This window comes from Hirundo rustica, chromosome 6 (genome assembly GCF_015227805.2).
Source record: "Hirundo rustica isolate bHirRus1 chromosome 6, bHirRus1.pri.v3, whole genome shotgun sequence".
NCBI classification, from domain to species: domain Eukaryota; kingdom Metazoa; phylum Chordata; class Aves; order Passeriformes; family Hirundinidae; genus Hirundo; species Hirundo rustica.
Window position 1 is genome coordinate 56,727,173 of NC_053455.1, and position 24,496 is coordinate 56,751,668.

At 41.2% G+C, this 24,496-nt stretch overlaps 1 protein-coding gene across 3 annotated transcripts in view; it reads left to right on the plus strand.

The window, feature by feature from the left end:
* Positions 1-785: 785 nt before the first annotated feature.
* Positions 786-24,496, plus strand: part of LOC120754597 (synaptotagmin-9) — a 67,959-nt gene continuing 44,248 nt past the window's right edge. For all 3 annotated transcript variants that reach the window (XM_040068374.1, XM_040068375.1, XM_040068376.1), the window contains exon 1: positions 786-967. In XM_040068374.1, coding sequence (XP_039924308.1) covers positions 820-967 — 148 coding nt within the window. In that variant the 5' untranslated portion in view covers positions 786-819. The remainder of the gene's footprint in view (positions 968-24,496) is intronic.

The following is a 24,496-nucleotide window of genomic DNA, read 5'->3' on the forward strand; positions in this document are numbered from 1 at the left end:
AAGCGAAGCAGCACCTTACGAATCTCCTACTTGTCAGGATAAACACGCCTAATGGCAGACATCTCCTCAGCCCCGCCACCTCCTCCGGCAAGGCTCTCCCGCCCTCCCCTCCAGCTATGGCTGGGTCTCAGCTGCCCGAGCTTTCCCAGCCGCGCTTTAACTCTTTTTCAACCCGTCCCCATGAACCCGCTGAATGAAGATCGCCGTTCCGCCCGGGGTACATCTCTAACATTTTCCCCTCCCGACTGCGAGGGCGCGCGTTCCGGATAGCGAGGCGCCGGCAGTCGAAGAGCGGAGAGCGGACGGCATCGCTGCCGAGCAGGAGCGGGCACCGAGGCACAAGGGCACACGGCCCGGGACGGGCCGGCGGAGGGCCGGGCCTGCCGGCCATGGGGAGGCGGGGGACGGGGCGCCGTCCCTCAGGACCCGCGCTCCGCCGCTCCCTGCGCCGCCTCTGAAGTTTCCGAGCGTGTGCGCTCGGGGCTCGGGGCAGTCCTGCCCCCGGGGCGGAGAGGGGCGCGGCGGCCCCCGCCCGCTCCCCCGCCGGCAGCGCTGCGCCAGCGCGGCTGGGCGGCCGCGGCGCCGGCGCTCCCCGCCCTCGCGTTCAACTGGTGGGACCCCCGTGCGCCCCCGGCCGCGGCACCGGGGGGAGCGGCGGGGCCCGGCCCGGCCCGGCCCGGCCCTGCCCGGCCCGGCGGGGCGGGCGCCGCCGGCTGAGGAGGATGCGGGCGGCGGCGCGGCGGCCGCAGGCGGGCGGCGGGCAGCGGCGCGGCGCCTGACCGCAGGGCTCCGCTCCGCTCCCGAGGATGCTGCGGGGCGATGCCCGGCGACAGGGAGGACGAGATCTGCCAGAAAGCGCTGCAGCTGCTGGCCGAGCTGTGCTCCGTCGGGGCGGTGGAGAACGAGAACTGCCGGGATTTCATCTACTACCTGCGGGACAGAGCCCGGCCCCGCCTCAGCGACTCAGGTACGGCCGCCGCCCTCGGGGGCGCGGGCACCGGCGGCCTCCCTCCGGCCCCGGCTGCGGGAGGACGGCGAGCGCCCCGAGCATCCCCGGGCGGCCGGGAGCCGCGGGGAGAGGCCTGCCGGCGCGGCCGCGCAGGGAAGCAGGCGGCGGGGGGATGCTCCGGGGCTGCGGGGCTTTTCCCGGCCCGGCCGGGGGAGGACGGCGTTCCGGGCTCTGTGCCGCCAGGCTCGGTTTTAGCGGCCGGCGCTGGGGGAGATGCGGAGCCCGAGCCCGCGGCGCTCCCCGAGCCCGCGGCGGGTGCGGCAGCGCCGGGGGCGGGCGCGCAACTTTGCGCGGGCGCTGTCCTCCCGGAGCGGGTCGGAGCCGCCCTGCCCGGTGCCGCCGCCGCTCTGCTGCAGTGCCCGGGGCTGCCCCGCTGCTCCCCTGGCCCTCCCAGCGCCCGGGGTGAAGCGCCCAGGCGCTTCGTAGCTCGGTTTAGCTGGATCGCGGTTTAACCCAACTCCCCCGTTCTGTATGTCACATGCTAAAAAGACTGTTCCTCGCATTTCTGTAGCAGATGTGGGGGCTGTAGGTCTGGCAGGGTGTACACTGGATTGGTTTTCTGTGTGTTTGTCAGGATTATGATTTCCGCATCGTGGTATAGTACCCTTACTTGAAAACTTTAACTTAAGGAAGCTTTCTTTTATGGAAGCTGAGCTCCAGCTGCACAAAAACGTGAAAAGATTGAGGATCTGTCTCTGGGCGCAAGGAAAGGCACATTGCAGTTTACAGCAGGAACTTATTGTATTTTTTTTTTTTTTTTTTTAACATCATCAAGTTGAGTTTGCTCAGTATGAGGAGAAATGTAGTGAGTTAAGACAGAAGTTGATGAACGTTTGCAGTACTAGGAAGCCTCGCTGTTAGATCGGCCAGTCATCGCAGCACAGTATTCATTGCTTCATTATCCTCTGAAATAAATCAGTCCGTTCAACATAGGGCAGTCTTATGACACTCTATTCTTAAATTATTTTCTGTAATTTGGTAGCCTCAAGTAACATTCAGAATGCAACTTCCTGACAAATCCTTGGATATGCTGGAGGCCTGGAGAAAACAAGTAAAACTAAGTAAAAATATACGCAACAGAGGAAAAAGATGTGCTGTCACAATAAATGAATAAGGAAATTTCCATCATTCAGTTTGCTCGTATCCAAAGCTATTTGCAGCCATTCTGGCTTTTCACTACTTAAAATATTCAAATTGAAGTGATTCATGCAATGTTTGATGGGGATTCTTTAAAAGTAGGCAAATTTAATTGTTTGGTTCATATAGGCAGATTTAATTACTTTGTTCATATAAGCAGTAATTTTTATGACAGACACCTGTGATTTTCTGTAATTTTCATTTACTAAAGGATCAGTCACATATTCGTATATCGGGTCATGATTCCAAAGCCGTCTGCTTAAATCAGTGCTCACTTTGGATATGAAACTACTTGAAATGCATATGGAGACTTTAACCTCCACCACCTGGATAACAGCTTTTCAGATTTCTTTCAGAAGCTACCTGCTTTTTTTTTTTTTTTTTTTTTTTTTTTTTTTTTTTTTTTTTTTTTTTTTTTCATCGACCTCGGGCAAAAAGATTGCCTGGCATCTGTTTGGGAGTGGTTTTAAAACGCGGTGTGCTCAGTAAAAATTTATCACCTCTACCTAAAGATGAAAAAAAGAAATAAACAAATAAAAAAGTGTGTTTACTTCTACCTGTTTTGCTTGAACTGTTATTACACAACAGCCTCCCGGTGTTGTTGCGAACCTGCCCGATTACACAGAGCAGCAGTCCCTAACCTTCGCCAGCCAATGTGCAACAACAGTGAGCGATTATGCTGCCGGCAGCATCTTCCCATTGGCCTCAATCTGAACGTTTTTATTTTTTGCAGCTGCAGCCAGCCTCAGAGGGTCTAGCAGGCAACGTGTTACCCATAAACCCTGACTTGGGAAATACTTCTGTGAGGCAGTCACGTCAGGAATTTGTTAATTCACCCAATCTCATATTTGTTTGACTAAAATATATTTATTATCCCCGTATGGCCGTCCACGTGGTTTGTTTAGGTGGTCCTTAGTTGTGGTGCTGTGGGCTGTAAGAAGACAGTGCGCATGGCTTCCAAAATGAAGCGATACGACTCACAGTGAAAGGGCAAGAAATGCACTGACCAAACCCAGCTTGCTTCATGCCGTGAGTTTCATTGACTTAACAAGGGCGAAACGGCCTTAAAAAGCCCTGACAGCTGATCCGTTCCCTTTCCGGCCACTAGAGGCCTAAGGAGGGATGTGAAGAAAAGTGGTGCTGAAGGACAGCGTCTCCTTACCAGAACTGGGCAAAAGATGAAGCTGTCCTTGTTCCAGCTTCCTGGCCCCACAGGTGTGAAGGTGACGTGCTTTAGTCAGACTGGGTAACTGGCTCTTAGGCCACCCAAAACAGCAGTCTAAAAAGATCTACAGCATCAGAGTGGGGAAAAGTGTGTGATTAAGTATCTGATGAGGTACATAACTAGGTATTGTACAGGAATTAATGCGTGAGGACACACTTTGAAAAGTGTTCCTGAAATAAAGTGGCCACTTGCCTAAACCCAGTGGCATGGTGGGTACAGGCAATTCTGCAGCACCTTTGGCTGAAGCCATTCCTCGATGTTGGCTCTGACCCCTGTCAGGACTTGTTAGAAAAACCCACTCCTAAGTGAGGGAGGGAGTTGAGGGGCTGCTGAGCCTGGTGCCAGCGTTTGTGTCCAAGCTCAGCCTCCTGGCGCCCCTCAGTCCCAGCATGGAGCAGCCAGATCCCTGGAGATCCACTCCTCTCTTGTCTGACATCTGATGCACTTGGCTGTGTGGCTCCCTGCTGTCTGTGTGACTCAGGCCAGGAGGGGACAGGATGCTTGTGGTGCATGCCATGTCTTTATTTTTCAGTTTTTCAGTATATTTCAGCAGTTTTCCCCTGTTTGTGGGGAGTGCTGCACGTGCTTCGAGCATGAGTAAGGGCTAATGAGATCTGGGTTTAACACGTTGGTCCACTGGATTTCATGGGTGACACGAGTGAGTCAGATTTTACAGCTTTTCAGAAAACTAAAAATGCAAATTAGGCATTTAGTGAAAAATCTTCAATTAGTTCAATAAGAGTTATATGTCAGAGCAACCTTGAAAATCTCAAAAGGCATCCTTAAGCATTTAGATACCTTAATAAGCCGACTCGTTTTCTGTTCCATTGTAAAATGTCAATAATATTTCTGTATCACAGAAGGGCTTTATGAGGATAAATTGCAAAGTCTGAATGCATCAAGGATGTAATACATTCATAAAGGAGAGTGAGATGGACCTCTCAGAGATATTCAAGTAAAAACAATGTTTGTCACATGAGCATTTGAAAACAATCCCTCAAGATCATAGGATATCAGTCCATGACACATGATAAAGCAAATATTGTAGAGGAAGAATGAGCAGAAGAATTCATTCTATGTGTAAAAAAAGAAAAGTCCAGTAAACTAAAACAACAACAACAAAATCATGAAAGCAGAAAATCTTGATAGAGAGACTATTAAAGAAGAATTGAGACAAAAAAGCTGCTTATGAAGATAAGGGTTCTAACAAAAGTCCAGGCCACTAATCATAGTGAATTTTCATTAATTTTGTAGTGGAAAAATGAATATATAGAAAAAGTAAAGTTTTCTATTCTGTTACTTTGGATTGCACATCTTGAGGATGAACCATCAATGTCTTATAATATTCTTAATTTTGTGCTTTAAAATTGACTATTAGATGCTAGAACAGAATACTTGATGAATATTGTGAGTATAGTATGGCCAGAAGGCATAAAGTATTTTACAGGTCATAAGTATGAGATCAATATTTCACAGTGACAGAAAGCCAGATTTTAGTACTTGAGGTAAAGATAGTTGACAGTCAAGAAATTAAAAAATCTGGGAGTGGAAATGGGATGGATATTGAAGGCAAAATGTATGAGAAACTGCAGTTATGTCCTTGCAGTAGAATTTAAGCATCTTATGAATCAGTACTTTAGTTTTTAATGTCTACTTTCAACTTCAGGACAGAAAAAAAGCACAAAGAAGCAAAGAAACAGAGAGGCATAAATGTGGCCTCCCAGCCCTCTAGTGGAATGTGAGAGCCGAGGTTTCCTGTGCGAAGTGTTGCTCCCATGGGCTGCTCATTCCCTAGAAAGTTAATACTTGGAATTAAATTGTACCTCAGAAAGTTTCTCTTGAATTCTGAACTGAGTTGAAAAATAAGATCTGTCTTCAGAAAGTAGCTTGATTCCTTAAAAAGGTATTTTAAAATATTAACACCTTAAATTACTTCCTGATTTATTCCCACTTCACCCCCCAAGTCTTCCAGGAGCATATCAAGCTGCACAGTTTCATCAAGATGCTAAGTGTATCTAGGTTTATCTAGATAAATGCAAAAAACATTTACAAGTTTTAAAGACAAGAAAAATACTTGAGTGGGTGAAATAACTTCCAGTATGTTTTTGCATTTTCCTCACTGCGAGCTGTTGCTTTCCACATTTTTTAATTTTCTTTTCCTGATAGTATTCAATGTGTCCTGCTAGTGCAAGATTTTGTAGGAAAGAGGACAAGTGTGAATCATATTTCCTGCCTGGAGGTCAAATGACGGAACACGTGTGAGGCCCAAGTTCCTTTGGGTTTTGAGAACCAAAGTGCTCTTTCAAGAGTTGAAAAAAATACAGCGATGTTATGTATTTTAGACTAAATATAGGTATTCGTTTTTACTTTTGAAAAGTCAGGAACAAGTTTGAAGAAGGTAAAAACAACTACTTCCTGTTGCTTGAATGCTAAAATGCTTGGCTAGTTGGATTCTCTCTAAACAAAGAGGCACTCAGAGACTTTCCTGTCATACTGGAGGAGTTGACTATTGTTTTTTTTCCTTGGAAATCTATATTAAACAGATAGCTAAATTTTGAAACAAATTGTAGAAAAGAGCAAATCATATTCAAAGTAAAGGGACTACCTCTGCACTTAATAATGGCTTGAAACTATAATTAAGGTAAATCAATTTAAATAAAAGTAAAAATTTTTATTATCACCGCATATCACATTTTCCAGGAATCCAGTTTTATTATTTTTGCAGAGTTAAAGGTGTTTAAGTTATGATTTACTCTTCAAAACCAGAGAAAAGGACGACTACAAAGATTTTCCTCATGATAAAACTGAGCTTTGATCAGGCTGGGACACAGTCATGTTAAACACTCTTCAGATATGAAGGAGCCCTGCGCTACTGAGATCACTTGATATTTTCCAGACGTGCAAACTTGAGATTTTGCAGCTGCAGTGGAGCATCACTTTAACCTGAGAAGCCAAACCTGAGGAGGTTTTCCTCAGTCCCAGTGACCAAACCTCACTCCACTGCTGTCCCATGGCTGCTCCTGCTCTGTGGGGAGCAGAAATGTTTCAGTCTACGAGAAAAAGGCAAGAGGAAGGTGGCTTCCAGCCCTTCTTGGACTCTGCATCCACGTTCAGTACAGCTGTGGAAAGTAGGAGCTTTCTGGGGCTTCCATTTCCATTTTGGTTTTAGTCCTCACTTGTATGGGGATTTTACCGAAAGTTTGTTGTTTGCAGTCTGCCCTTATACCCTGAAACTAACAATGTGTAAACACTGTGTTAAACAGACTGATGCCAACTACACTCCTTCGTATTTAACAGAAAAAAAATGTGTTTACTCAAATACGACACATCTATAGAGATAATACTTATTTCCTGAAGTCATTGCAAGCCCATTTGTGAAGCAATACTACAAGTTAGAATAACATGCTAACTGAATCAGAAATCAGTTATCTCTACAGTCACACAATTTATTCCAAGTGTGCAGTGAACATTAAGGAAAACGGGTTATTTTCAACTGTGAGTAACAAAAATATCTACCACTGAAAATGGCCTGAAGAGGAATGACCTTTGAAAATTAGGATGCCTAGATAGCATGCAGTCTGTCTTACACCTGAATTCCTGTCCTAAGTGCCAGTTTTGCTGATGAGGAGCAACAGGTTAATATAGCCCTTGTACATACAAAGTGGTTTTGCCACTAAATCTTGATCACTGCATTTGTCATAGCTCCTATTTCAATGGGATTTGCACATTCCTCGTAAACGGGGGGAGAGGGGAAAGAATTTTCTAATTGTGCTTTCCTTAGAGTTACACATAATCTTTGTGCAGGCCACAGTATACATTTGTCACAAAAAGCTCTGATTGCTTAAGCAGAGGTGTTACTGTCATGTATTTATGGGTTAATAGTTTATAAAATATAACAGATTTATGGGTTATTAAATGGGATATGAAAATCCCATGAACTTGCCTTACAATAATGACATTTTTAGAGTTTCATTACGGTAGAATGCTGAATTGTTCGGTATTTGTGTGATCCACACATTTAGTGACCCAACTACAAATGACCAGCCACATGTTCCTCCAGATAGCTTTCTGGAAAATTCCTTTCCAAACTAATTTTTGTGAGTTTAATTACAGTGACAATTCAGAGACCTAGAAATGTAAGTCCAAAATTATTGCTGTCATAACAGCAGATATGCTTAAACTCAGTCTCGAGGCTGTGCAGCTCTGTACCAGCTTTGATGTGCAATATGTAGAGGCTGAGCACAAACTACAATTTATGTATTTCTGTTTAAAACCACATTTCTAGGGTTTAGCTCTTCCACCGCTGAAAATAATGATCCTTGTTGATGTAGTGCAAAGCTGTACTTAAGAACATTGCACTGTACATCTTTTGCTATATTTTGTCATTCATTTAAGCTCTTCTGTGGCTTTATTTAGACCAAAGAGATAAAGAGAGATTATTTTGACCTAAAGCTTTATGGCCCTTTCATATTGCTAACAAAATTTTAGTCCAAGGGATAAGAATTTAGAATAATTAATTACAGATGCTATCAGTTGCAACCGCAGCTCCTGAAGTTCATTTTACCACATCAATCTTTTTTGCATGCTTTGTAGTACTGTTAAGTAGAGAGTACTTGATACATTTATTTGGAGAGTACATAAAGTGTTATGTTTAACAGGTGGTGGTTTGCACATTTCTTACATTTGCTATTGTAGTCACACTGGGTATTGTGTGGCTTAAGCTGCTCAAGACATTCATTTTTGGATTTAGGCATTCATTAGCCAAGTGAGATCAGTTTGGTTTCCTTTTGCAAGCATGTACACTGCAGGATTTGATCCTGTCTATCTCCTAAGGTTAGCTGGAATTCAGAAATACAGTAGATGCAGTCAACACTGGCATGTGTGTGTATACGTTTTAAGCCAATTTACAATTGATGTGTGTCTACCAAAGATAAATGTTGGAAGTCTGTAATCTGTCAGAAAAAGCTTTCAGATTATTGCTGCAAATCCACCATGCTGACAGAAAAAAAAGTGTCAGGAGCTAATGATTTTGAAGTTAAAACTTTCAAAGGGCTTTTCCAAAAACCTTCCAAATTTCTTCTTAAAAGAAGAAGAATGAGGATTTGAAATAGGATAATTCCTGCCAGGATACTTTCTCACTTTCTTTTTGTTCCTGTTGAGTTTCACATGCACACAAAAAGAAAGCCTTGCTGACTTCCCTTGGGTATACATTTTTTCAGTTCATTGTGTGTCCACCAAGGAGCTCGTTCAGAATATCCTAATTCTATCTTACAGTCTCTGAAACTCCCTAAATACTTCCTTTTCCCCTGCAATGGACCTTTCCTGTGTGTATACAAAAGCCCTAAATATTTATCTTTGAAAATATCTTCTGGCAAACCAGTCTTCACCATTCCCATCCATGTTTCTTTGTGCCTAGTTTCTCCATCCCTTTTCTAAATCGTATTTGTGTATACACCAGTGTTCCATGTGTTTGCCCATTGAGGTGTTCCCACTCCAGTTCTCAAGCAGCATTTCATTTTATTTACTGCCCCATTTTTAATCTCTTTGATTCGTCTCTGTTTTAGTTCGCTGACTCCAGCAATATAGTTTGTTTTCTTCTCACATTTAGTGAAATTACAGAATGCAGTAAGAGTTTCAGTAGTGTAATCAGTCAGTACATAAAGTTTGACCCGTCTTACACACTTGTCTCACTGGGCATCTATCTGCAGCTATTTAAAATCCCTTTAGAGTTGTCTTTTAAAACTTTCTGCTTCTTTTGTCCTTTGCAAGAGGTTCATGGCTTCATCAGTACATATTAAGACATTCCAAAAGGTGCATGGAGGTGCGTGGAGTTCATGGCTTCACCAGTACATATTAAGACATTCCAAAAGCTGTTTCTCGCATCTATCCAATTTTATAAATAATTACAACTTGTAATTCTGTACAAATTATCCTGCTATTATAGAAAGGAATGTACAATGCAAATTAGAAAATGATCAATGAGACCAACAGTCTTATGATCTTCTGTTTCCATTTGTAGCAGCTGTTTTACCCATTTAAAAGAGGAGTTTATTTTTTTTCCCCTAGAGAAGTGAAATGGATACGATTAATGCCTAGTTGTTCCATCTCTTTTTGGGAAGCCCTAAATATGCTGATCTCAAGTATTCATTATGCTAAGTTCTCTCTTCACAGCATAAAGGAAAATAGTTTCCTGAGCCCGGCTTCAGGGAAGTGCAGCAGGTATTGAGTTGTTCTCGCTGAGTGCTGTCCTATTCCCTGTAGTAGGGCTGATGTAGGATATGTGTAGCAGTGACATTACCTGCTGTAAATAGGTTTTAGGTCCATTAGCAGCTAAATACAAGACAAAACAAATCTGGTATTGCTATAAAAATATGTAAAGCTCTAAAGAGAAAGTTTTCTTATCAGTACAATTCTATTTTTTTTAAGCTATACCTATTTACCCGGGGTAATACAGGACACAAATCTAAACCAGTTGCTCAAAGTTTGTTTACTTCTGTGATTGTGCTCTCTTCTGCAATAGATCATGCCATCATGAAGAAAGGTTCCTATTTCTCCAGATGCCACTAAGGCATCCATGATAACAAAAGTCTTATGTAAACTTTCCTTCCTTTTTGTTTTCATTTTAAGTCGACAAATATTAAAGATGGCTAACGAGGTTAAGAAAAAGCAGAGGTGAGAAATTAGGGTTAGCAGGTAAACAGAAGGTGAGGGACCGACCCAGTTTTGTCCATTTCTTTTGTTTGTTCTAAGTTCTTAGGTGTTTCACAAAGAGTGGTGGAACCTGTAGGTGCAGCAGGCGTGGCATGGTGCCTGTCGCTTGTTCTGCTCAGGAGAGGGACCTGAGGAGCAGAACAAGCAGCCAGGCCTCTGAAGAGAGAGTTAAAACTCATATTCCTAAGGGACCAAAAAGCACCTAGAAGACTTGCTATCACCTGGAAATTAGAGTTAGCAGAGTTGAAGCCTGGGGTTCTGAGGACCTGCCTGTGGGGACGCAGTGGCCAGGAAAGGCTGTGGATATACCGTGTTATACCACTGTTGAAAGAATTTCTGTTTTATATTACACTAAAACTTGCCTTTTTTGTCTTGAGTTTTCAAGCCTTTTGAGCTTCTTTGTGGAGTTTGCTGTAGAAAAAAAAAAAAATGGATCAAGCAGATCTGTCCAAGTTCTTGGCCTGTCTTGGGGGTCCTATCACTCACTGGTTTGTTCATTGACTGGTGTTTTCTTTGTGGGCTCAGTAGCTTTTGAAGGCAGGCTGAGAAATCATGATTTAATGTTGACATTCATGCTGTGGCTAATCAGGAAAGAGAAAGCTTGGCTTCCCCTAATATGGAAAAGCTGTCACCTTGACTCTTCCTTGTGCAGCAGCATCACTGTTCCTGCCAGCTTCTCTTAGCCGCAGAAGGTGTAACATTTTTATATCTGCTCTCATTCTCAAGTTAATGTCTTGTTCCTGCCTACCTTATTTGTTCTGTACCTGTCTCTTGTTCTGTTGTCATTGTGTCATAAAGAGCGAATTGACTAGTCAAGATGATTTCTTTCCTGCTGCTGCTAGGAGCCAGTGATGATAAAATAGCTAAAAGCAGTTCCCAAAATAGCAGTGCACAGGTATAGGTTTGCCAGAGCGATTTGATAGTGATTACTCTATCGGTCCTTCTGTAGTGTTACAAGTCAGACCCAGCGCTGTGAACAAAAACTGCTCTTTCTTCCTTTGATGGATTTTTCTTCATTCTATTCTCTTTTTCTTGGGAGCTGGAAACCAGAACAGACCTTAATAGCAACAGGACCGGCAGCACCTTCAGCCACTTCAAGTTTTCTTTCCTTCCCAGATTAGGGGGGAGACGATTTTCACCTTCAGGAACATCTAAAATTCAGTCTCGGGATCCACTTCTTATCCTAAAGGCTCTGTGCACTGAGAGATGAAGCAGTAATTTTGTTAAAATGGAAGGCTTAGGATTTGACATTTTTGGTCGTTTGGCAGTTTTACCTCCCTTTTTTCTGTACCCCTCTCTGTGTGGAAGATTTCCAGTGGTAGTTGTTGCCATGGCACTAAGCAGGACGAGGTGTCTCCTCCAGTCTCAAAACTGGATGTTTACAGCCGTACTGTGAAAAATTATCCCTCCTGACAACTCGGGGTTGTTTACGCAGAATTAACACACAGCTCCTCTTCTTCCAAAGTGGAGAGAGGCTCTTCAGGTCATTCCCTGTGTGCCAAGACAAATGTGAGCTTCAGCAGTGCTGGAAGAGCCTCAGAATTAGCTCGGTCCTTCCACTCCCTCGTTAGCTGTTCAAATGAACAACCGCTTCACGCCCTACTGAGCAGCTGATTGGCCTTGGAGGGAAGAAGCATCTGAAGCAGCATTAATGTTTCATTCAAAATCATGAGAGCCAGGGAGGAGGGGAATTAGGGAATTCAAAACCCCAAATCAGTACTGCCTTTTATTTCACCAGGTCCTGTTCTCTTCAGGAGCATCCCTAATTTTCTCCCACACTGGATTTCCTCTCAGGACGGTTTTGCTGCCCTTGTGAGATGTTTTTGCCAAAGGTGAATTTAACAGCTCTTTTCCCTTTGCTTTTCTTTCTCCCATTGTCCGCTGCTTCTCCCCAGCCCTGGTGACAGTATCTGCTATGACATATGCTATACAGGAGATGGAGAGACAAAGAGACTGTGCAGTCCCTCCATCCTCTGCTCTTTTCCTTTCTCAAGTCTTCACTGCTGCATCAAGGCTGGTGAAAATCCATTTTTATTTTCTCATCAAGCAAAGCAGATCAGAAAGCTGAAAAATTAGTGCCTTAAAAATCTATTTCAAAGATATGTGAGCAAACTGGATGTGATAAAGCAATCAGTAAAGGAGTGTGGTGGATTGCATGACAGCAAGAACAGCCAGCTGCATCTGGGAAATATGTAAGTCCTTGGACTCCAGCAGTATAAAACTTCCCAAGCTGCAAAAGAAGAGCAATTCTTTATTTTTTGCGGCAGCCCCAGCGGTTTGAAACATGGTTGGCAACTAACAATGGCAATTATAGAATCAGTGGCGTTAAAAGAAACACCACCTCACAGTCGGTGTTCACATGAGATCTTGGATTCATTGCACATAGTATAGCACGTGCTGGGGTTGTTAAATTTGCAGATGTTGCTAATAAACAAAAATAGTTTTATTAGGACAGGAATAGAAAAAATGTTAGATACAGAAGTGTTGCATAACCAGCCTTGATGAGCAGGGGAGCACCCCTTTTGCAGCGTTTCAAGAAGTACTCTTCCCAGTAAATGACAGCAAATACATCCTAAATCCCTAGGTCATCCTGAGATAAATATTAATAGTGTTGTTTTTAAAAACACAAATGTTGCTTATTCTTTTACCTGTGAGCCTTTGGAAAAAAAAATAAGGGGGAAGAAGCAGGCTTTGACAGAGTATTTCCTGACTCAGCAGTTGAAGGAAAGAAGTGACGCTGATGCACTTGGTTCAAGGTAATGGAAGGACTTCACCGCAGCTGAGGAGGACTGTGAACACGCAGAGCAGCACAGGAGGTGCTTGCCTGTAAATCCTGCTAATCAAATAATTCTCAACAATGTGTTAGTATAAATGTGTTTAACTCAGGGTCTTTTAGATACAGGAGTCATGTTTTAGTTGGCTGCAATAGATTACTGCTTGGGGACTGTGAAAACTAAGGCTGGTTTTTTTTTAATTGTGCCAGGCACTTGAGATGTGATCTTGTAGAAATCTGTCAGTGCTGTTTTTCCCCACCCTTTCAGCTGCTTTTTCAGTACTGATATGCAGTCAAAATTCCATCTAATGCCCTTTCTGTAATCAGCAGAGAAAGCAGGGCATGTCTCAAGTGTGATGTCAGTAAAGCATTGAGCAGAAAACGGCCTAAAAAGCAGCCAAGAGAAAATGGTGGGCCCAAGGATTTAGGTGGAAAGTAGACTGCCTGAATATGGCTCAATCTATTTCCATAGCAAACACAAAATAAGAGCCTGGGCTTTGCTGGGGCCTCTCAGCACTTTACTCTTATAAATAATAAACAGAATACATTTTCTTCCTGTGTGGGTTAGCAAATAGAAATGTGTTTCTGTTATCAGCAAGGAAGCCATAATTGAGAGGCAGTGATTTTGTGGAATACACATTCAAATGGGACTAAATAAAAGCATAAGGAGGATTTCAAAACTTCCATTTCTGTGCTGGTTTTCTTATGTTTAGCCATGGAATTTATTCATGATACCTTTTTGCAAGCTTGGGTTTACATTCTCAGACTCAAATCATGTCCCTCACTCCACCCCATGTCTGGCACAGCAACAGGTCTAACAGGGTAACTTCAGGTAATCTTTTGCATACCCCAGCATTTTCCCATTTACTGCCCAATTTTCAACATCAGTTCAGAGTTTTGAGCATTTGCTTTCATGGCCTTCCAAATGCATGTCTTGGTGTGACATCATTTGAGACTGAAACGGAAAGGAATATGGTCATGATAATACATTATTGTAGCAGAAATGCAGAATAAACCATATTTTTCTTGGTGAGGGACACATTTCTAATTTGCCCCATTTCCAGTTTGTGTGCCCCTCACATTTGGGATTAAAGAGTGTATTTTTACTGTCTCTATTTGCTTGTTTTTAAGCGTACTTATTTGTTTATTCACTTCAGTATACCTCAATGTAAGTTGTCCTCATGTTTAGGAAACAGACAGAATTAATTACCCACCCCTTATGTGAAAGTCCTCTAGAGAAATTACAATGAGTAACTCTACTCAACAACCCACTAACAGCAAAACTTTCACAAGTCTGGAAGCTGGAACGTGCAATTCTTGAAGTGCTTGGTCCTTTTCCCTTCTTCATTTTTGTCAGTTTTTTTCTTAATGAATGTAATCTCATGCTTACAAGTGAAAACGTTTATATTTTCATAACATTCACATTTAGTCATTCAAAAAATGATTGGGTTTTTTTCCTAGAATCATCTAAGTCAACCTGATGGTGGGAATTGTTTTGATTTTAAAGACATGGGATCACAGGGACTTCCTGAGAAAAGGATGTGTACAAGCACCTGAGGCTAAAGAAAAGATTTAAAGTAATGTTCACGTAATTCTGTTTTAGGGATTTTTTTTTTTCCCTAATATAATCAAGCTATCAGACAAGTGATTTTATTTTATTCTTTCAACCTTAATTTCTTTATTTATTTTAAGTGGCCATGAGGAGCCAGGATAAAAAGTAGATATTGGTGGGTGCATTATCCACCTGTGTTGGATGACAAAGAAATAAGTACTAAGTTCTCAAAAAATTATCCTAAAGTCATCCCACTGAAGTGGCTGAAAAGTTAGCAAATCCCATCAGTGTATTCCAGCTAGCAAGAAAAGTAGGATGTAGCTGTCTTTGGAGAAATGAGAACCCCCATTACTATTTTTAGAGACCAGAAGATGAAAAAACTGTGGCGATAAATTTACCATCAATTGTGATGGTTTTCCTCTTAGAAGTAGCAGAACTTTTTAAGTTCTTCGAAGGCAAGGAATCCCCCAGATTTGAGAGCAATCCAGCTGAGCAAATCTTGGGGGAGGAGAGAATACGTGAAAGCTCAGGGTTTCCATGCTGTTCTCTTAAGCATCCCACAGCAGTGGTTTTCTGATTTCTAGGAAGAAGGGGCTGACACCAACATCTCCTTTACACTCCTTGTAATTCTTGGAGGGAGATGAGGAGAGCGGTGGTTCTCTCCTTGGAACAGGCCCAAGGAAAAGCAGCCATGAGTCTGCAAGAAGAAGGTTTCAAGGCTGATGGCCTCTTCTCTACATCCCATTTGTTTGTGTGCATCATGTGCAAAGCGTATCACTGATTATAATTGAACTCATCTTAAAAAAACTGTGCCGTAACCCGTGATTATAATTTCTCTCTCCGGTAAGGTTGTTTATCTGCTCTTTCTTGTTTATTGCTTGAGTGAAGCTAGCACATTTGAAATTCTGTTTTAGAAGAAGTAGGATACTGTGCAACTGGTGGTATTTCACTGCAGAATAACCCCCAGAGGGATTTGTAATCCCCTGCTACTATCATCCAATAGCAAGCCAAACTGAAAAATAAGCTCGGTGCTATGAATTCAGCCTCATACTCAGCCTCATTCTGCATTGGTTAGCATTGCCTAGAAATTAATTATTACTCTGTATTTATGCTATCAATGACATCCAGAGGCTAGCCTAAACACTCTGGAGCTGCTGGCAGCAGAAGCGGCAGCAATATTGCAATGTACATGCAGGTGTTTTGTTCTCCCCCTATAAATATGTGCTGTAGGCTGTCTTTTAAAGGAGTTGTTACTGCATCTTCCACATAGCTAAACACAGCCAGACAGTACATGCTGGACATCAGTCAAAGTTGCACAATGACACATAGCTTGCTATTAGTGTTTACAGGATTTGGAATGTCATAATTGATTTTGGCACTGAAAGTGCAGTCTGGTAAATTGCTTGTCACCCTTGTTTCATTCCCGGTCTCGTTGAGAATCTCATATGCAATTAACCGTAATTGCTATACTGTATTTATTCTAAAGCACACAGCACACTGCTGGTTTGCTGTTTGGTTCTCAAAAATGGTGACTTAATTGCCTACAAAAACACAACTCAAAATAAGGGGACCTTTGTGGGGAGAGACTTTCTTTCAGAGTAGAAAACTATGGAGACTTAAACATCATTTGTGTTCCAAACTCGTGGTCCTCCTGTACTTGAAATCTCCCTGGCTTCAGGGGAAACAACTTGTGCATAAAGGCACAAGTCAAGCTCCAGTATCAGCTTGTGGGGCATAAGCAAGAGGAGCTGGATTCTCTTCACACCAGGGCGGTTATGGACCGAAAGTAACAAGTTCTTGTGCTGTCTGTAAGACAGAGCAATTCTTTCTGTGTGTGGAACTGGACAGGAATTCTTTAAGGGAATGCATTTGTTCCACATCCTCTAGGTTACAAGGTAGAAGCAGCACTGAATGGCTCACATGAATTCCTCTGCCAGTTTGTCCTGGCAATATTTTCTATTTAAACAGCCAAGGCTCCAGAATTAGCACGGACTGTCTAGAAACCTCAATAAAACAAAGAGCTTTGCCAAGGAAACAGTCTAGGACAGGGAAAAAAAAAAAAAAAAAAAAAAAAAAAAAAAAAAAAAAAAAAAAAAAAAAAAAGAAGTGAAGCCCTTCTTACAGATCAACAACAGGAATCTGCAAAATTTTACTTCCCAGGAATGAAGAACTGCATTGTCTCTTGCTGTCATCCAGGGGCTGGATGCTGGGGGACAGGTCCAGTTCTCAACTTTAGAATGAGAGCACCTGCTCTTTTCGTGTAGTAGTGGATTGTTCAAGGAAGACCTAATCAGAAATTTCCTTGCTGTCCTTGCTAAAGCATAACCCTTCAGTTCCTCATGTTAAGAAACTAGCTGTTCTAATTTTTTCTGGAGAAAATAATTTCAGGAAGTAAGATACAGATCAAGCTAAATTAACTTAATTAAAGAAAATGCAGATCCAGTAGAATACACTTTCTAGTTGAGAGTGTAGATTCTACTTGCTGCAAGCACAAAATATCTCCAAGACTCTGGATATGACAAATAGTGGCAATAATTGTACATCTAAGACATTAAGAATATCTTCTATCAGAATGCTGGATGAAATGAGGATTTTTTTTTTTAAAAAAAAAAACCTCTTGCAAGTTAAAAAACAAGCCTAAATACCATGGACTGGTTTCCAGGATATTCAAACTAGTTTAGATCTTGCTTTTAATCCTGTTAATTATTTGCTATTCTCCATTTAATTAATTATCAGATTAAGGTTCTTATGTAAAATGAATGGGTTTTTCATAATAAAAGATTAAAAAAGAAATGCTGCAGAGTTTGCTTCAGAAGAAAGTGCAGCGAGATTGAAATCTGCAGAATTCCAACTTGAGAGAGGCTATTAACTATGATAGCAATTGCATGTACCATTGCAATTGCATATTCCACAAGAAAATGGGGTGCATCACTTGGGGCATGGGAGACAACTACAGGTCCTTACTGTAGGAATCATTTAAGATTGTACATAAATACCATTCCTAGGATTTTCTGCTTAGATCTTCCAGAATTGCTATATTTATCAAAACCTCTATTTCAGTCTTTTTATTAGAGATGTTGATTATAATAGATTTGGAACTTTGTAGTTACACAGGAGGGATGTTAACCAGAGAAAGGCCAACAAGATCATTAGAGAGATGGAGCATGTCTCCTACGAGGAAAAGCTGAGAAAATTGGGTTTGTTCAGCCCAGAAAAGAGAAGGTGATGTAATTGTGGCTTTCCAGTGCCTGAAGGGAGCCCACAAGAAAGAGGAAGAAGGACTTTTTACAAGGGCCTGTGGTGACAGGACAAAGGGAAATGGCTTCACACTGAAAGAGAGTGGGTTTAGACTAGATATTAGGGAAAATTTATTTGCTGTGATGGTGGTGAGGCCCAGAGGAGTTGTGGGTGACTCATCCCTGGAAGTGTCCCAGGCCAGGTTGGATGGAGCTCTGAGCAACCTGGTCTCTTGGAAAGTGTTCCTGTCCTTGGCAGATGGTTTGGAAGTAGGTGATTTTTAAGGTCCCTTCCAACCCAAACCATTCTATGATTCATGGTATTTCAGTCTTCCTGAAATCTACTCTGGAAAAAAAAAAAGAAATTCTTCTGTTTTACAGCCTAAGAACTGATGCTCAGCATGAGTTTTTTACTCTGCAGGGTTAGTGACGTGGCTTTTCAGCTGCCTGTATCGCTTTCCTTCTCCCAAATCTGTTCATCCTCTCACTCCTTCACGTGTTGGCCGTGTGCCTGCCGCCTCCCAGAAAGCAGGTGCATTTGGAGAGATGACAGCTCTCTCAGGACTCCGTTATTTAATTAACTCATTTTTAACTGGAATATTTGAAAAAGCTATCCCATCTGTCTAGTGGTCAATACCTCGCTCTTGTGCTAAGCAGTGCTTGTCAAACTCCCTGCGTCCCGTTTACTCAGTTGCATCACCTTCTCTAGAAGCAACTGGAAAGTTGCTGGACTTGCAGTGAGGAGTGAGAAGATCTAGGTTCCACTTGTAACTTTTCAAATTGTTTTAGAAACAGTAAACCTTGAGAACTGTGCTGCATCTTGGCTTTCTGCTCCTATTTCTAAAAAGGCCTTTAAGTCACTTTGACATTTATAAAGGGAAAAGCTACTTAGTGATAAACAGTTTAATCACTGAGATAATTTAACTGCTTTGTCCTACAGTCTACTCGCTGTTGTGAATAGAAAAACAAACAACTCTTCAAATATCCACTAGGGTTTCTGAACACATTTCTGCTCTGTTTACATTGCATTAACGTTCTTCAGATACAGATTTACTCACAGTGGTTTTAACTATGTATGTCCAGACACATTTTAATGCTTTCTTGCAGCTTTCATGAGTAAATTGTGATTAAAAATAAAATAAAATAAAAATTACCTATCAACAATGGCAGATTTATTGATTATTTAAATAAGGACGGAAGGCTGACATTTATGTCTCAGATATATAGCAGAGGTCACTAAACTTAAATGAAGGCTAAAAAAATAGCTTGCAAATTGCTCTTTAAAACATTATAAATTGCATCTTTCAAATTAAAATTCTGGATTTTCATGTCTTTTCCTATTCATATGATATTTGAAAGCATCGGATAAAAATATTTTTTAATGGACCTTCATGTTATAATCCAAGAGGTCAAGAGGCATATTGTGAGTTGATGGACATTAATGAAGTAACTGTGCATCAGAGAGGTGGTCTGAGGACTTGGACAAGAAAGGTGTCGACTCCTTCTCTCAATCACTCCTGAAGAGTAACTAAATGACTCCTTAAATCAGGGTCTCATAGGTGCTTAGATGGTTTAGCTTCGTAATTCTGAGGTCATTGTGATTGATGACTGATGATTTCTTCATTGAATCTACAGTGATTCTACAGTGTAGAATCTGTAAGAGTGGAAAAGACCCTTTAAGATCATTGAGTCCAACTCTTAACCCAGCACTGCGAATTCCACCACTAAGCCTGTCCCAGAGTGCCAAGGTGCCATGTCTGGACTCCTTTTAAGCACTTCCAGGGATGTGGCTCAGCATCTGTAAGGTCAAGGAGGGCAGCTTGCATTTGGCTTTCTCACACAGCTTCTTACAGCTCCATCAAAACAGAGCAAGGAACTGTGGCTCCAGCCAGTTCTATCCTACTCATCATTAGTCATTTTTGAGACCACCAAAGCTCTACAGGCAACATCATTTATTAAGCTTATGCCAGTGGTCAATTTATATGTATTTAATACATCAGAATCTTATCTTTCCACCCATGCTGATGTATCTTAGACTTGGGATGGTCATGTATGAGTGTGTATGTCAGAAGGGAGGGATGGAGAGAGGGAGAAGAACAGAAAGCAAAGGAGAACCTCTGAACACGCAAACGAATGGAAATGGGTGTGGATCCGTCTGCAGCGTTGGAAAAATGGAGAGTATGAAGTGTGCCTATTCATTGTCATAGAGGGAAATAGGTGAAAATCTCCAGGACAGTTTTAAAATATTAACCATTCATATTTTAAGTGCTGGAAAATTTTACATGCATCTAATTTAGACACTTCTTTAAAGTGGTTGGTACTATCAAATAGGGTTCAACATGCAGCCGTTGCTATAAATGACTTTTTTTGTATGAGCATAAGGCCTTCTGATCCTTTCTCTGGCCTAGTCTCTGGTGTTCACAAGTTTCTTGAGTTGTGGCTCACAGTGATTTTAAATATCTAAAATAAAAGCACATCCTGCTTTTCTTAGGTGCAAAATCCACCATGAGGCCCCTTGCTGAAACCTCCAGACAGATGCAAGGCTAAGGTGTTTGGTGAAGTTACTGTCAGCCTTAAAACCCTGAAATGCTGAAGCATTACTGTCTTGACCTTTATGTCAAGATGAATGAAAAATAAATTAACTTCTAAGACACAGACCATTCTGCAGGACTGCATTTGTTGGAAAATGTCTGGTTTTAGATAGCTGCGGAAGGGCAAAAATAGGCTGTTTTTCATAAAGGCTGAAATATCTTAATCTTGAGGGTCGCGAGAATTTCTAGCCTTAATGAACTATTGATGCTGTTCTGTGGCATTTCTGTTTTATTATTCCATGGGTACACAGCTGTGGGTGTTGTTAACAGGAAGGTACAAGAGGGACCGGCAAAGGTGGAAATTGACGGCACAGAGGGTTATATCGACTTTCATCTTTGTCCCTTGCCCCCACCTGTCTCCTTCTAAAGATTTGTTTTCCTTATGAATCCAGCAGGTTCTCAGCAACTCCTGACCTTTTCACAGTAAGTGATTTGTCGAGTGTGCCCATTCGGCTGTGTGGTAGGGCCATATTTCTCTGGGTACAGGTGCCCAATTTGACTCAGGGAATTTAAGGGCATTTAATACATTAATCTTCCTGGATCACTGACAAAAGTTTTGCATCCCATCCGTGAACTTTGACATTTATGTTGGACAGCAGCAATGTCATGGTTCCTTCACTGATGCTGAAGTGCATGGCTCAGATTTATTATCATCTTGATTTTTTTTTCTCTCTTTTTAATCTGTCATAGCTCAATCAAAGTACCTAAAACAGCAGCTGGAGAGAGTAAAGCCCTGAATTCATCCCTCAGTGAACTACAATACCTTCGATTTGCTGTTCGCTGAGAAAGATACACATTTGGATGCCTCCTGCCCTCTGTTGAGTCAGAAATACAAGAAGAAAAACCCCTCAAGCTGTCCAGTTTCAATTTTACATTCACAATTAAGTACAACATGAAATTCTTCAGTTCATAAGAAATTGTTCAGTTCATAAGAATTGTTGCAATTTGTTCTTTCTACGGATTTCTTTTAATAAAATATTTTGCATGGCTGTACAATTAAACCCAAGTAAACAGAAATCCAGATATATTCAAATCTTACTCCAGGCCTAAATTCTTTAATATATGCTTTGCAAAAATAAGCAAGTTGAAGTTCTTTTCTGTATTCAGATTTGCCAAAATTAGGAAGGCTTCCAAGAGCATCTCAGCTTTAAAATAATCCATGTCTAGGAATGAAAAAGCAGAAGAGCAGTCTGAATGATAATTTTATCAAATCTGTTTCTCAGTTCTGTTCTTTAACTGCTACATTCCTAAGATGTTTCACTTTAGATTTTTCTTGATTTTCTCTGTTTTCATATCTTTTCTGCAGTTTTCTCTTAGACAGTGCTGTCGACAGACAAGACATTTGGACTTGATCTTAAGGATCTTTTCCAAGCCAAATGATTCTATTATTTTATGAATTCCAGAATTTCTGCTCATAAGTCTGAAAGTCTTAAGCAATTTCTTTTGCTCTCTGGTAATCGAGTATGAATGGAAAAAATATATATATTCCAGATTTTTTTTCCTAACAGTGAATTCATAGTAGACATGATTCAATGGTAAATTATTAATTCATTGTCTTTCCTAGTAGTGAATATCCCTGCCAGTAAGGCTTCCATCACACCCTAATACTTACAAATCAGCCCAAAAATCTTCCTTTTGTCAAGGGGGGGGGGGGGGCGAAGTTCACAAAGAGCAACAGAAACCGAATACATTTGCCGTGGCTGAAATACTTTTTAAAAGAAGTCAATGTGAGCATTGCAGTGCGTCTGGCTCCTGATCTGAGAAAAAAGATAAATGCTTTCAAGGCTGCTTTTATTTCCCTTTGTGCCAGCAACTCCTTCCTTAAAGAAAAATCAGGCTATTTAATCAGCTTAAGATGTTAGCTATTTGTGACGGTAATAAGCAAGAAATTTCCTCTTTATCCATATCACTGTATGCAAACAACTTTCTTGAAGTCCCCTGTGAGGTTTCAGCACTTGTGACAACCTTTTTATGATCTTCCAGTATAGAGAAAGCAAATGAATATTGGCTCTTCCTTAAATGTAAAGCAACTATTGTAAATATTGAACCACTGTGAAGTACCAAGCTCCCAAAATGTAGGCTTAGAGTAGTTGATTCTGAAAAGGAAGCTAATGAAATAATTGACCTCGTTTCCACTGCAAGCAATCTGACTTTAAAGAGAGGCTTGCACTTCTACTCTATGAAAATTGTCCAGAGAAGTTATACTGTCTTCTTATTTCTTACATATTTATTTAAAATAAAAACCAAAACCAAAATATCCCAACAAATTAGGAAAGGTTCAAAAATAGAAATTTTTGTTAGGCTATTCAAAACCAGAAAGGCTAAGTGTTTCCACTAGACTTAGTAAGATTATCGAGAAGGAGAGTTGAATGCTTCTAGTAGGAAAAAGGTTGGGAGTTTGAAAGAAAAATACAGATTTTGCCTAGAACTATATGAGCAGTGCAACTCCTGTTGACCATTTGGCTGTCTCTGTGAAAGCATCCGTTAATCATGTTCATCACATTAATAGATTTGTGTGTATACATTTAGTCATTAGGCATTAATGTGAAACTTAAGTTTTGCTAAAGCTCCAACAACCCTTCATGCTTTTTAGTGCTCTGTCCACATCTCCCAGTCCTTTGTACTAATTTAATGTCACAAATTTTGGAAGGTGTCCCTGCCCATGGCAGAGGGGTTGGAATGGGGTGATCTTCTGAAGTCCCTTCCAACCCAAACCATCTTATGATTTTATGGTCTTTCTAGCTGTTGCTTTGAGCACTTTGGTAGAATATTCCTGTACAGTTTTATACAAATGGGAAATGAAATGCTGCTCTGTCATTTCCTTTAGTACTCTGAAACACTTTGCTGTTATTGCAACTTACTGGGCTTTCAAGGACTATAATGGAAGTTGGAGCTTATTGGCATGGTTCAAAAAAGCTGTTTGCTCTTCCATAACCTGGGGACTTCTGCTGCTGGCTATATACTGCAGAAATAAATGGCAATTTCTCTTCATTATTATTCATAGGGTCATAATATTCAAGATTACTGTGTGCTCGGATGGCTTAGTCATTAAAATATTCACAAATCTTGACAGTTTCATAATTTTTAACACACGCAATTTGTCCAAAAAAATTTCTACTCAGAAATTTCTGCTAGGTTATTCTTTATTCATTCTCCGTCATTCATTTTGCTATTAAAACCTTTCATTCTGCTAATGAGGGAACATACACAGTATTTGCCAAAAGTGACTAGTCATTTTGTATGACTAGACGAGAAGGTAAATTCTTCAATTGCTGCATGAACTTCTGTTTTGCATACCAGAAAAAAAGCCAGGATAAACACTTGCAAAACATTAATTAACAGCTCCTCTCACTTTGCGAAGAATCCTGCAAGGAAAAGAAAAGTCTAAGTGTATCTAAGTGTATATTAATTGTTTTCTTGGAATAAATAAGCTGATTCTGTGATTTAACACATGCAAAGAAGAAGGAGAAGAAGTCACAGGAACTTTATTCCTACAAAATACAACTGCTCACTGTGAAGGACCTGACAGGTCTGATAGTCACAGGAATTTGCAGTGTGAGCGTCTACCCCTGAAGTTTCTTTCCCATGTGTAACATCACCAGCTTTCCCTTTTAGCTAACAAGACACAAGCATGCCTCAAATGCCAAATGGCTTTTAGAAGGTTTTGTGTTCCTTTGGTCCAGCTACATTTCCTGTCCTGCAAATGTATCACTCTCCATGATTCTTCGTTAACAGGGTAAAACAGAGCCATTAAAGCCATCTCCATACACAATGTACTTGAAAATCTGGCATGGTATCTTTAGAGCTGCTGTCCTCTCTTCTGTTACATTTTCATTTATGGATTTTTTTTTTCCCCCCAGTTTTATAATATTTTACACTCAGAGTTAGAAAGCCAAAGATAAAGTGTAATTTTGCACATTTTATCAGTTGTGTGAAGTGTGTATTGAAAGAGAATTAGGTAACAAGCAAAAAGAACCAAGAATGAGGCATGAGAACCTGCAAAAAATCTTATTGCAGTCGTGTATATGCAGACATGAAAAATTCTTTTTTCTACTGCGCTTTGTGTCCGTGTCACTTGTGGAGCAGAAGTTTTAGTTTCCACCAGAGGAACAACATCTTTCTTTGTCAGTAGATACTGCTGCAGGATGGCAGGGAAAAATGCAAGCCCCTGGACATATGACTCCTCTCAACTCTGTCTTTAAAAATCACTGCTCATTCAGTCAGCTGTCTGATTAGTAAAGGCTTTTTTTTTTTTTTCACTT